At 32.2% G+C, this 12417-nt stretch overlaps 1 protein-coding gene across 1 annotated transcript; it reads right to left on the bottom strand.

The window, feature by feature from the left end:
- On the bottom strand, window positions 1-8277 carry LOC145566227 (protein neprosin-like). Its single transcript, XM_081625708.1, has 7 exons — window positions 8173-8277; window positions 7991-8074; window positions 6383-6538; window positions 4456-4608; window positions 3327-3380; window positions 1557-1688; window positions 1-396 (listed from the first exon to the last, which is right to left on the bottom strand). The coding sequence occupies exons 1-7, from the start codon at window positions 8275-8277 to the stop codon at window positions 1-3; spliced, it is 1080 nt and encodes a 359-aa protein (XP_081481834.1).
- Between the last annotated feature and the right edge of the window lie 4140 nt (window positions 8278-12417).

Here is a 12417-nt window from a genome sequence, read left to right as displayed (position 1 = left end):
CTATAACATCAAAGGATTATTTGGGCCTCCATAATATATCACTCGGCCTAAATATTCTGATGTAAAACCACCATCTTTAACAGTATATGATTCTTCACATTCCCAAACCTTATGCGTATTTTCGGGGTCTACCACATTCTCATAACTTTCATTGACGTATGTAGCATTAAATACTGCTGCTGTATATCGAGCATTATAGATTGCCCTCCTCCCACTGCCCATCTCAGGAGGAGGACTACTAAGTTCGGGATTAAAAATCTCACCTCCCCATTCAACTTGATTGGAAAATTCTTTCAGTGAAGTAAATAATTCTTTGGGCCAGTATCCAATATCATCTTTTCCAATGTCATCTTTTGTACGAGTAAATGATAACCACCAATTTCCATCATCTTCATGCTACACGCTCACAAAACAATATACACATGAATATTAGTAAGAATGGGCCGGGTATGTTACGCGATGTGGCAGGTCTTGAAAAAATTCTTTTTACAAGTATGGATTGTATAAATTTGTACATTTGAATTTATACATGTTATTATACCAAAATTAAATACATTTGAATTTATACATGTTAGGGCCTGTTCTCATTGATTGAACTCAGTTGAACTGAACTGAACTGAGATGAACTAAATAATTTATAAGAGAAGGAAATTAAGAGCTGAACTGAACTGAGCTGAACTGAATTTCAGCGTAAGAGAATAGGCTCTTATTCTACCAAAGTAGTATAAATAAGAATTTCAATCAAAAAATTAATGTTGTAACTCGATGCATCAATTGAGATTTAAAAGCTAGTTTATAATACATTAAAAGTAGCTTAATATGTAACCAAAGCCCCTAATAACTTCCCAAAAAAAAAAAAAAAAAAAGGAGGAGTGCACAAAATTGTAGGATTAGACTTTTGGAAGAATTTGGTGAGAAATTACAAAAAACAACTCTTGAACTATGTAAAAGATTCATTCATCTATTCTATGTATCAACTTACTTTCAAATTTATAAAACTAGTTTATACAAAATTTGAACATGCAACTTTTAATTTTTATTTAATTTTTTTTTTTAATTTTTTTTTTGAAATAATACAACCTTTAATCTTAACACTAGAAGTATTACTAGTTAATAAGCTTTTATAATTTCATGTTATTTGTTGCAATCAAATTATCAAAATGTAAAAAATTATGAATATATTCTATACAAGATATTGAATATGCAACCTCAAATTCTAACATTAGATGCATTTTTTTTTACCTCTAACATCAGATGAATAACTACGTAGTTATGTCTTTTTTTCGTTTTTTTTTTAAAAATAAAATATCAAAATGTAATAAATGACCATATGATTAATATTTTTTCTATTTTTATTTTTTAAAAAGGATATGGTCATCAATTGAGTGTATAATTGTTTTTTTTTTTTTTTTTTTTTTGGGGGGGGGGGGGGGGGATCGGAGATTGAGTGTATAATTGTTAATTGCATGTAATTAATGGTGGGGCATGACTAAGCTTAATAATAGTCATTATAAATAAATAAATAAATAAACATTAGTTGCGGACTTATAACTGACAATTGATAAACCCCAAGCCCGTTGTTGTCCTCCATATTCAGAGTACTTGCTTGGGACTATACCCAAAGGCATGTCTTTAGCCACTTGAACAAAACCTGAGAATTGAAGATTTATGCATCCTTTTCCCCCGGCCTATTAAAGTTATTTTTTTCAATACAATAATATTAGAATATTAGTACATATCCCTATGTTACTTTTCAATTTACAAATCTACATTTTTACTAAACCAAGAAATACGTTGAGTTATAGGAGAGAAAAGTGATATATAATTTTTTAATTTTTTTTTTTTTTTTTTTTTATGTAGTAATAAAAGTGGTGGGTCTAATTTCTTAAATTTGTTACAACACTTACAAATGAGTACATTAAAAGAAATACTCCTTATTAAATAAGAAAAGTGAGTAAATTAGAAGAAATTAGCGGGATTATAAGAATTTAATGGTATATATCAAGATAATGGTGCATCTAAGAGAATTCAAGAATTTAATACTTCGTACAGTATTTTTGCTAAAATGCACACGCAAATCATGATTATGTGGGCATGGACAAATATATACTTCCTCCGTTCTTTTATTATTGCACCCCTTGCTTTTTTAGAAAGTTTTACAAAAATTGCACCATTTTCTCTTTAGGAAAAAAATTATTTGTGTTCACACTACAAATACCTAACATACCCTTGTTTTTTCACACTAACTTTTTAGTTTATCAATATGTCAAATGGGCAATTTTATATTTTTACCTTTCTCTCTCTCTTACTTTTTTCCATTACTAAAATATTTTTACCCAACCCATATGGTGCAATAATAAAAAAACGGATTAGGTAGATGAGATCCTCACTCTTGATTAGTTCACCCATCCTAAAATTACTTCAAGCCAGACACGCTGGCCGTAGAGTATTTTAGCATATGGAATTAAAAAAAATGCATTTTATTGGTATGGATAGTACATCTAGTATATGTAAGAAATTATGTGGAGTATTAAAGAGATAAGTCTTGGTACAAATTCTTAAATGAATCTGGTTCACATTAATTTATTGTGGACCACCAACATTAGAGATAATATGATTGTTTTATTAATAAAAAATAAAGGTCACTATATTAAAACAAAGGTTATTATGTTGAAATAAAAGTTAGTATGACATTATAAAAGCTATAAGAGGTTAATTTTTTAATGAAATTTTTAGTATAATGGTCAATATGATTATATGAATAATAAAGATCATTATGTAAAAATTAGGCCACTATTCAACATAGTGTGGTACATTAACTTCATAATAACATTAAAGGTCACACAAATTTTAAAAAAAGGTTACTATATTAAAAATAAGGTTACTATATTAAAACTAGGGGTCACTATATTGAATATAATGTCAGTTACGTGTGTATAAACCTTAGATCCACAATAATATTATTGTGGACCAGGTTCACGCAAGATTTTCTGAAGTCTTGGTTCCTCCAATTTTTTTTACTAATATGTACTTGGTATTTATCCATAACTACTCATATTACACTATTATGGGCCTGTTCTCATTGACTGAACTCAGCTGAACTGAACTGAACTGAACTGAACTGAACTGAAATGAATATTTTATAAGAGAAGGAAATTAGGAGCTGAACTGAACTGAACTGAACTGAACTGAATTGAGCTGAACTGAACTGAACTCAGCTAAACTGAACTGAACTGAACTGAACTGAATTTCAACGTAAGAGAACAGGCCCTAAATGTATAAAAAACTTTAAACCTATAATAATAATAATTGATAAAAATGCTTACAGCGAAACTTGCATACAAATGTGCTTCATTATCCTCGGATATCGTAGGATTTACCTGAAATTGACCACCCAAAATAAGTTTGTTAACAGTGTCTTTTTGGTGCAGCAGGCCACATGGTGTGGCCTACTGCTAAGTCAGCAAAAATAATGGGAGTTACTGGTATTGTCAGGGTTACTTGTATTTTTTAGGTGTTACTTGTATTTTTTTTTCAGGAGTTACTTGTATGATTACTTATTTAGGGGTTACTTATATTTTTTTTTTCAAGAGTTACTTGTATGGATTACTTATTCAGGGGTTACTTGTATCATTTAGGGGTTACTTGTTTTATTTTTTTCATGAGTTACTGATTACTTGTATTTTTTAGGGGTTACTTGTTTTTTTTTAAGGGGTTACTTGTATGGATTACTTATTCCGGGGTTACTTGTATGAGTTAATTCAAGAGTTACTTGTATGATTAATTATTCAAGGGTTACTTATATGAGTTACTAGCTTATTTAAGGGTTACTTGTATGCATGGGTTACTTGTATGAGTTACTTATTTAAGGTTACTTGTTCAAGGGTTGCTTGTACGTATGCCCTATACCAAACCAGTAACACCCTACAAGTAACCCCGACCAAAATTAGTAACACCCTACAAGTAACCCATGACCAAAACCAGTAACATCGTACAAGTAACTCTTGAAAAAAAAATTGTATTCTGGGTTACTTGTTTCTGGAGTTACTTATAGGTGTTACTTGTAGAAAGTTACTTGTATTCTGGGGTTACTTGTATGGAACACTTGAATGGGTTGAGTAACCCCAGACCAAAATCTCGTACCAAACCAATAACACCCTACAAGTAACCCCTAACCAAAACTAGTAACACCAATACAAGTAACTCTTGACCAAAACTAGTAACACCCATACAAGTAACCCCAGAATACAGGTAACACCTACAAATAATCCCTGACTAAACCAGTAACACCCATACAAGTAATCCCAGAAACAAGTAACACCTATAGTAACACCATACAAGTAACCCCTGCCGCACCATGTGGCCAGCCGCATACAAAAATTTGTGGTTTGTTAATTCTATGTGATTTAAGACAATATAAAGAACTGAAAATCCTAATTTAAATTCTTATCTTACCATCCATCCGGCCTCAAAGCTATCGTCACCATTTAAAAGCTTAATTCGCGCTGTAGACCATTGATTGGATTGTACAACAGGTTTATAAATTGAGAGTACCCCAGCAACTCCCAAAAATTTCCTGTCCAAGTTATTTGTATGAACTATAGCATCCTGTACCAATTATTAGCAATCACTACCCATGTTTAGTTTTATCATCTTGTTATCTTAAATACAATTAATTATGCATATGTCATATCATTGCACAAATTTTTTATTTTTTTTTATATATAAAATATTCTCATTTATAAAAATATTTATTTACTCCAAAAGCAATTATATATAGGCTTGTTCACGGATCGGATATCCGATCCGTGATGTGATTTCGGATATCAAAAATTGATATCCAAATCCGATTTGAAAAATTCGGATATCCGATATTCGGATATCCAAAATTTTCAGATCGGATACTTCGGTTATCCATTATCCAATATTAAGTAAAATTGTTATGATTACTTTCTAAATTTAACTAATTTTACCGTTTTTTTATCGCTAAGTTGTACAAAATGTTTTAACAAAAATAGTAGTCATTTTGCAATTAATATTATCATCAAATATATTAAGAATATTACAATAAGTTAATAATACAGGGTTAGTTTTATATGAACAATTTAAAATATTTTATATATATTTCACTATTTTAGGCTTTATATTTCGGATATCTTTCAGATATCGGATATCCGAAATTATGAAAATTAATATCCAAATCCGCATCCGATATCCGCTTTTTCGGATCGGATATCCGATCCGAAATGAAAACTCGGATCGAATATCCAAAAATTCGGATCGGTTGCGGATCGGATTATCGGATTCTCGGATAATTTTGTACAGGCCTAATTATATATTCCTATTTATAAAAATATGACCTAGTCTCAGCACAAATAATTCTATTTGCAATAATAATTGATATATATGACAAATAACTTTCCACAATCTATCTTGTTTTCCTTCATAACCGCATAAATCACCAAACGTAGCAATCTTAAAAAAAAAAGAGTACTTTTGGTTAGCTTCATCATCTTGAACTGTTATATTAAATACACTTATTTCTAAATGAAATTAGAATGTCATTGCACAAATACACGTAACTACGTAAGTGGCGCAAATGAATTGCCTTTCAAAGAAAGTTATACCGAGGATGGAGTATTTAATGAATAAATATTTTAATTGACAAATATAAAATTTTCATGACTAGAACGTACCGTGCTAAAGCACAAAGTATAAATATATTTGTTGTGAATTTGCGACAAAAAATAATCTTTGAATATCTTCTTTTTTTTTTTTTATTTTTTTTAAACAAATCTTTGAATAATTTTAATAGGTAGTTATGGGTGGTTTTTTTTTTTTTTTTTTTTTTAATTTTTTTTAAAGTAATTAGTGTTGTTTTTTTTAAAAAAAATATATAGAAGTGCAGCTCGTCTTGTGTGCGGCTGATCACACCATGTAACCGCTTGTAAAATAATAAAGTAATCTCTAAAACACTACCGAGTAACCCCTACAACACTGACTAACACAACCTCTAAATTTAAAATTAAGTGTTTTACCACCAAGCTAAGTTATTTTTTATGTATTTTTTTGAATACAAAATATTAATATGTAACAAATGACAATTCAATATGAACAATAAATTTAATTACAAAAAAATTGAGTTATAAATTACAATGTATATTAATGATCAACCCTATGTAATAACCCGGGACATCGCCCGGGCTCAAAAACTAGTTTTTTTTTTTTTTTTTTTTTTTTTTTTTAAAGGTGGAAGTTATTTTTTAAAAAAAAAGTGCAAAGATTTTGAGAATCAGAGTTTTAGAGTGCTGTGGATAAAAGTTGGGGAAAAATCTCTATAATTATATAATAGATACACCAAACAATTAACAAATAAACTTACACAATGTTTATCAGGTGATTCAAGTTGATTAATGTCAAAGACGCTGGAATTCAGATTGGTTCTTAGGATGGGAACGGTTTTAAAAGGGCAACCACCATCTTTGAGTTTTATGTCGTCATCACCTTTTTGTTCTTGAAGTTTTTCCAAGTTCGGTATCTGCACATACGTAAAATTTAGATCAATTCTCATGCAATATTTAGATACAATACTCTAATATAAAAAATAAATGCAGGTTGTATTGAAATTCGAACTCACAACCTACTCTAAGTGGAAAAGCTCCTTACACCACTGAACCAAATCTATTCGCTGTAAATATTATATAAAAATAGTTATCTTGAGGCCCCCAAACAAAGTTGGGCTCTGTGCCACCGCTCATCGTGCACCGGCTAAGGGTCGGGCCTGATAGAAGGATATAGAGGAAAAGGAAGAGAAGAGAAAAGGAGATATGCATTATCCTTTGTTTGGATATCTAAAATAAGGAGGGAAGGAGAAGAAATTTAAAGGATCCATTTTTTTTTCCTTTTAATAAACCAAATTCTTTTATTGTTGGGATCGAGATTTAAAAGCAAAATGAAAATTAAAGTCACCTTCTCCCTCCCCTCCCCTCCCCTCCCTTTTTCCTTCCCTCTTTCTCCTCACCTTTCCTTTCTCTTCTCTATTATTATTATCCAAATTAGGGGTGAGCAAAAATTCAAGGTACTCGGAATTGGAACTGGAACCGGTGGATCCGGATTTAGAATTGGACCCGGTGGTTCCAATTCCGGGTAATAAATTTAGGAACTGGTTGCAACCGGTTCCAATTCCAATTCTCAATTTTTTGGTCCCGGAACCGGTTGGATACCTGATTACCCAATATATATTAAACTAAATATATTTTTGACTTAAAAAAAAATATGTTAAATGTATTTAGTTAGTAAAATAAAATAACATATTATTAATATGTAACCTAAATAAAATAGTTTCATGCATATATAAATATAAGTATTAAACGTTAAAAATGAAAATGGATCAAAATAAGTATTAAATTTGTATTAAAATTTAATAATTATGTACATAAGTGGGTACTCGGAACCGGACCCAATACCCAGCGGTTCCGATTCCAATTCCTAAAGTTTAGGACCCGGTTGAAGTGGTTCCAATTCCAATTCCAAATTTTAGGACCCGGTATCAACCAATTCCGGGTCCAGTTCCTAAAAATTTGACCCGGCACCCGTTTTGCTCACCCCTAATCCAAACATAATGTAAAGCTTCCTCTGTTATTTTAGTCGACACCATTTGACTTTTGTACTATTCACAAATTTCACTTTAATTAACTTTTCTGATTTATAGCTGCAAGTGATAAAATATAGTCATGTGAGATATTGTTTGAATCATCTCAATGTATATTATATTTATATCTATTTTTAAAAATAATTTCACAATACCGATAATTAGGGATACTAATCGTTTCATTAATAGCGCAAAATGTCAAACCGTGAAAACTTTTATAGAATGGAGGTTTTATTAATTTAACCAAATAAATAATGGAATAATAATAATAGTTTAAATATAATCTTTAAAAGTATAATATGTTCATATGCACTATATTCATACAACAAAATAACTTGCCTTATATGCATGATTCTTGAGCAATGGATGATTAAACGCCGGTTGTTTATAAAAGTCTACGCAATCATAAACACCATGTTTTGTCTATTGGAGAAAAAGAAGCGAAGAACAAATTAGTTTTAGTTACATAAAGGCATAAAGAGAACTATGGAATGGAAGAAACTGAATTCAATCTAAATTACCTTGATAGTCTTCTCCACTTCTTGTTGGTTAGAGAATGTTGTGCCGCATAATCCACACAAAACTAATAAAGAGAAAATCACTAAAACTGATGTTGTAGAAGCCATTCTTCCTAACTCCACCACTAACTATTGTTGTCCTAGAAATGAGTTATGGTGCTATAGTAGAGAAGTAAGATATCAATTATATATAAGTATACATAAGATCACAAAATTAGTAAAGAAATCAAGAGCATTATCGTTGATTGGCTTAGGAGAAACATTACCAAAAAAAGTTAGAATTATTGATATTAAATCACACTAATTAATATGGTAACATATCATGAATATATTTAATATGTGTTGACTAGCTAGACTATCTTGTCACATGTTGTCAACTTATCATAGTAACCAATGTAAATTTTTTTATTTGATTGACTTAAGAGAACATTACCAAAAAAATTATCCCCTCCGTTCCTTATTGATAGTCTCTTATGATTAATTTTAAGTCATAAAATGATAGTCTCATTTTTTTTTCAAAACCATTTCAATTTTTATCAAAATTCCCTCCAATTTGCAACAATACTTGTGCAAATTTAACTTCCCCATGTAAATTTTGCTTTTACATGTACTTTTAATATTTTATCTCTCTACTTTTTTGCATAACCAATGTAAATTTACCTTTTCAATATACTTTTACTACTTTTATTTATGTTTATTGATTCCCGTGAAAATTTCCCATAAGGGACGGATGGAGTAGAATTAATGACATTTTTTTTTGAGGAAGTATTGATGACAATAAATCATGCTTATTTGTAAATAAATAGATAAATAAATGCAGATATTAAATCACACTAATTAACATGGTAACATATCATGATATATTTATTATTATGTGTTGACTAATCACACTAATTAACATGGTAACATATCATAATATATTTATCATGTGTTTACTAATCACACTAATTAACATGGTAACACATATTATGTGTTGACTAATCACACTAATTAACATGGTAACATATCATGATATATTTATTATGTGTTGACTAATCATACTAATTAACATGGTAACATATCATGAATATATTTATTACTCTTTCCATTCCACAATGATGTTCCTGTTTGTAATTTTTGACTTTTTTTTTAAAAAAAAAAAAAGAATCTTCTAAATTTCTCTTAATATATAAGAACAAGTATAGTCATTTAGGATATAATTTGATTTGTCTTGGTGAGTAGATTATTAATATATAACTTTTATAATTTTTGTTGGTGTGAAATTAAAGATATTTGCGGTCAAAGATGGGCAAAAATCTGCATCGATTCAAAACAAGAACATCATTTTGAAACAGAGGGAGTATGTGTTGAATTGTTGACTAGCTAGACTATCTTGTCACGTGTTGTCATAGTAACCAATGTTAATTTTGTTATTTGATTGACTTTGGAGAAACATTACCAAAAACTTAGAATTAATGACGTTGAATTTGAGGAATTATTAATGACATTAAATTATGGTTAAATGTAAAAAAATAAATAAATATATACTTCTTCCGTTTCTTTTTAGTTGACATGTTTTTTTAGTCACGTTTGTTAACGTACAACTTCAACCATTCACATATTTAATTACCGATAAGCAAAAATTATAAAAAGTTGATATTTTGAAAATATTTATCGTAACGAATCTAACAAGATCCCACATGACTATATTTTTCATTACGTAAAAGCACAAAACATGGTCAGAGGGGAGTGTGTGAATAGTGCTAAAGTCAAAACGTGTCAACTAAAAAAAACGGAGGTAGTATATGATAATGATATATACTCTCTCCGTTTTTTTTTAATTTTCATCATTTTCCTTTTATGGGTGTTTTTTTTTTTAAACACATCATTTCTATATTTGGTAATTTTATAGTCTATATTCCATTTGTCCTTTAATTAGAAGCCTATTTCTCTTTATTAATTAGAAGTCTATCCTCTCTCACCTTATCTTTTTATTTTAGTTGCTGATGCTTTCTCCAGAATGTTACAGAATGTTACAGAATGCTAGCCGTCATGGTCCTGCAATCTCTCACCTTCTCTTTGCAGATGACAACCTTTTGTTTGCTAGAGCTAACCGACAGGAATGCAAAATTATTGTTGATATTCTCAACCAGTACGAAAATGCATCCGGACAGAAAATTAATTATGAAAAGTCGGAAGTCTCTTTTAGCAGAGGGGAAAGTGTTGAGCAAAGGGAGGAGTTGATGAACCTTTTGAATATGCGGCTGGTTGACAAACATGAGAAGTATTTGGCTATTCCCACCATAGTGGGGCGGTAAAAAAAGGCTATTTTTGGGGCTCTTCTTGATAGAGTTTGGAAGAAGTTGCAGGGTTGGAAGGAAAAATTTTTGTCTCGTGCTGGGAAAGAAATTCTTTTGAAAGCAGTAATCCAAGCAATCCCGACCTATTTGATGGGTGTGTATAAGTTTCCGGCTATTGTCATTCAGAACTTGAAGTCTGCAATGGCACGATTTTGGTGGGGGCAAAAAAGTTCTGAAAGAAAAGTGCACTGGAAGAATTGGGAAGATATGTGTGCACCAAAATGTCTTGGTGGGATGGGCTTCAAAGATTTGTCAGTCTTCAATGATGCTCTTTTGGGAAGGCAAGCATGGAGGTTAGTCCGCAAGCCGGATTCCCTGCTAAGTAGAGTAATGCAAGCCAAGTATTACCCTAACCGCTCTTTTCTTGGGCTAATTTGGGGCTTAATGGCAGCTATTCGTGGAGGAGTGTGTGGAGCTCCAAGGCTCTTATTCTGGAGGGTTACATATGGAGAGTAGGTGATGGTGCAAGCATCGATCTTTGGCATGAGCCATGGCTTGCTGATGGTGATGGCAGATTTGTGATGAGCCCGGAGTGTGAGGAAGTCAAGAAGATTGGGGATCTGATTGTTCCCAGCAGCAACGAGTGGAATGTGGAGGTGATTGAGAGCATTTTCAATGAGAGAGATGCTAAGTGTATACTTGCTATACCCATTAGCGAACAAAATCTTAAAGATGAAATCACCTGGGCTTTTTCAAAAGTTGGGGAGTACTCGGTGAAAACCGCGTATTTGCTAGGCAAAGGTTGCAACCTTGACTTATTTCACCAGACATTTGTTGATATATGGGGATTAGATGCCACTCCTAAAGTCCGTCACTTTCTTTGGAGGTGCTGCACTAATACTTTGCCAGTCAGAAAGCTTCTCCAAACCAGACATATGATCGACAATGCTGCTTGCCCTTGGGGGTGCAATGAAGAAGAGACTCTACAACACTCCTTGTTTGATTGTGTGCGAGTTCGAGGATTGTGGGAAGAAGTAGGATGTGAGGGGCTACTGCAAGGAATGGACAGAAGCTCTATGTGTGACTTGCTAGCTTCGTGGAAGGCCTCAAGCACACGCCTCTATCAAAAGAGTGCAATCTTGGCTTGGAACATTTGACATGCTCGTAATAAGAAGATTTTTGCTAACCAAGACATACCTGATGCCATCACATTAGCACGAGTGTATAGGCAAATTGAAGAGCAAGGCTTGTATGGAAAACGAATTTATGGTGCAGCAAAAACCAGCAACCAGAGCAGCCCGAAGAAATGGGTTGCACCCCCTGATGGAGTCTGCAAGGTGAATGCAGATGCTTCACTATCTGACGAAGGATGGGTGGGGCTGGGGGTTGTTGCGAGGGACGATCAGGGGAATGTTCTGTTTTCTGCAACCAAGCGTGTTCGAGCCTACTGGGAACCTGAGATTGCAGAAGCGAAGGCTCTCAGCTGGGCTATGAAACTGGGGAGAAGATTTGGCCTAGCTGATGTGTTGTTCGAGTCAGATTGCAAGCTCCTTATTGATCGCCTATCCAAAGGAGTTGTGTACCTCACGGATGTGGACTCAGTTTTGAATGATCTACTCGCTTTAAGTACGAATTTTGTGTCTGTTTCTTGGTGTCATGTGAAAAGGGAGGGTAATTTTGTAGCTCACCACTTAGCTAAGCTAGTTCCTTATGATCTAGAACAAGTATGGGATGGATGTTGTCCGAATGAAGTTTCTCCTTATGTACTCATGGACAAGTTGTCCCTAAATTAATAAACTAGCTTGGTTTCCCTCAAAAAATTATGTGAGTAATAAAGGGAAATAGACTTTTAATTAAGGGACGGAGGAACAACTATATTTTATCATTTCTCTCTCTTATTTTAAACCCTACTCAAATTATTTTATCATTTCTCTCTCTTCCATGGTCCTCACTTAAATAATAAAAATAT

Source organism: Chenopodium album, chromosome 11 (assembly GCF_948465745.1).
Source record: "Chenopodium album chromosome 11, dcCheAlbu1.1, whole genome shotgun sequence".
Lineage (NCBI taxonomy): Eukaryota > Viridiplantae > Streptophyta > Magnoliopsida > Caryophyllales > Amaranthaceae > Chenopodium > Chenopodium album.
Note: the sequence above shows the minus strand (reverse complement) of the source record. Positions and strands in the feature narration are given on the sequence as shown.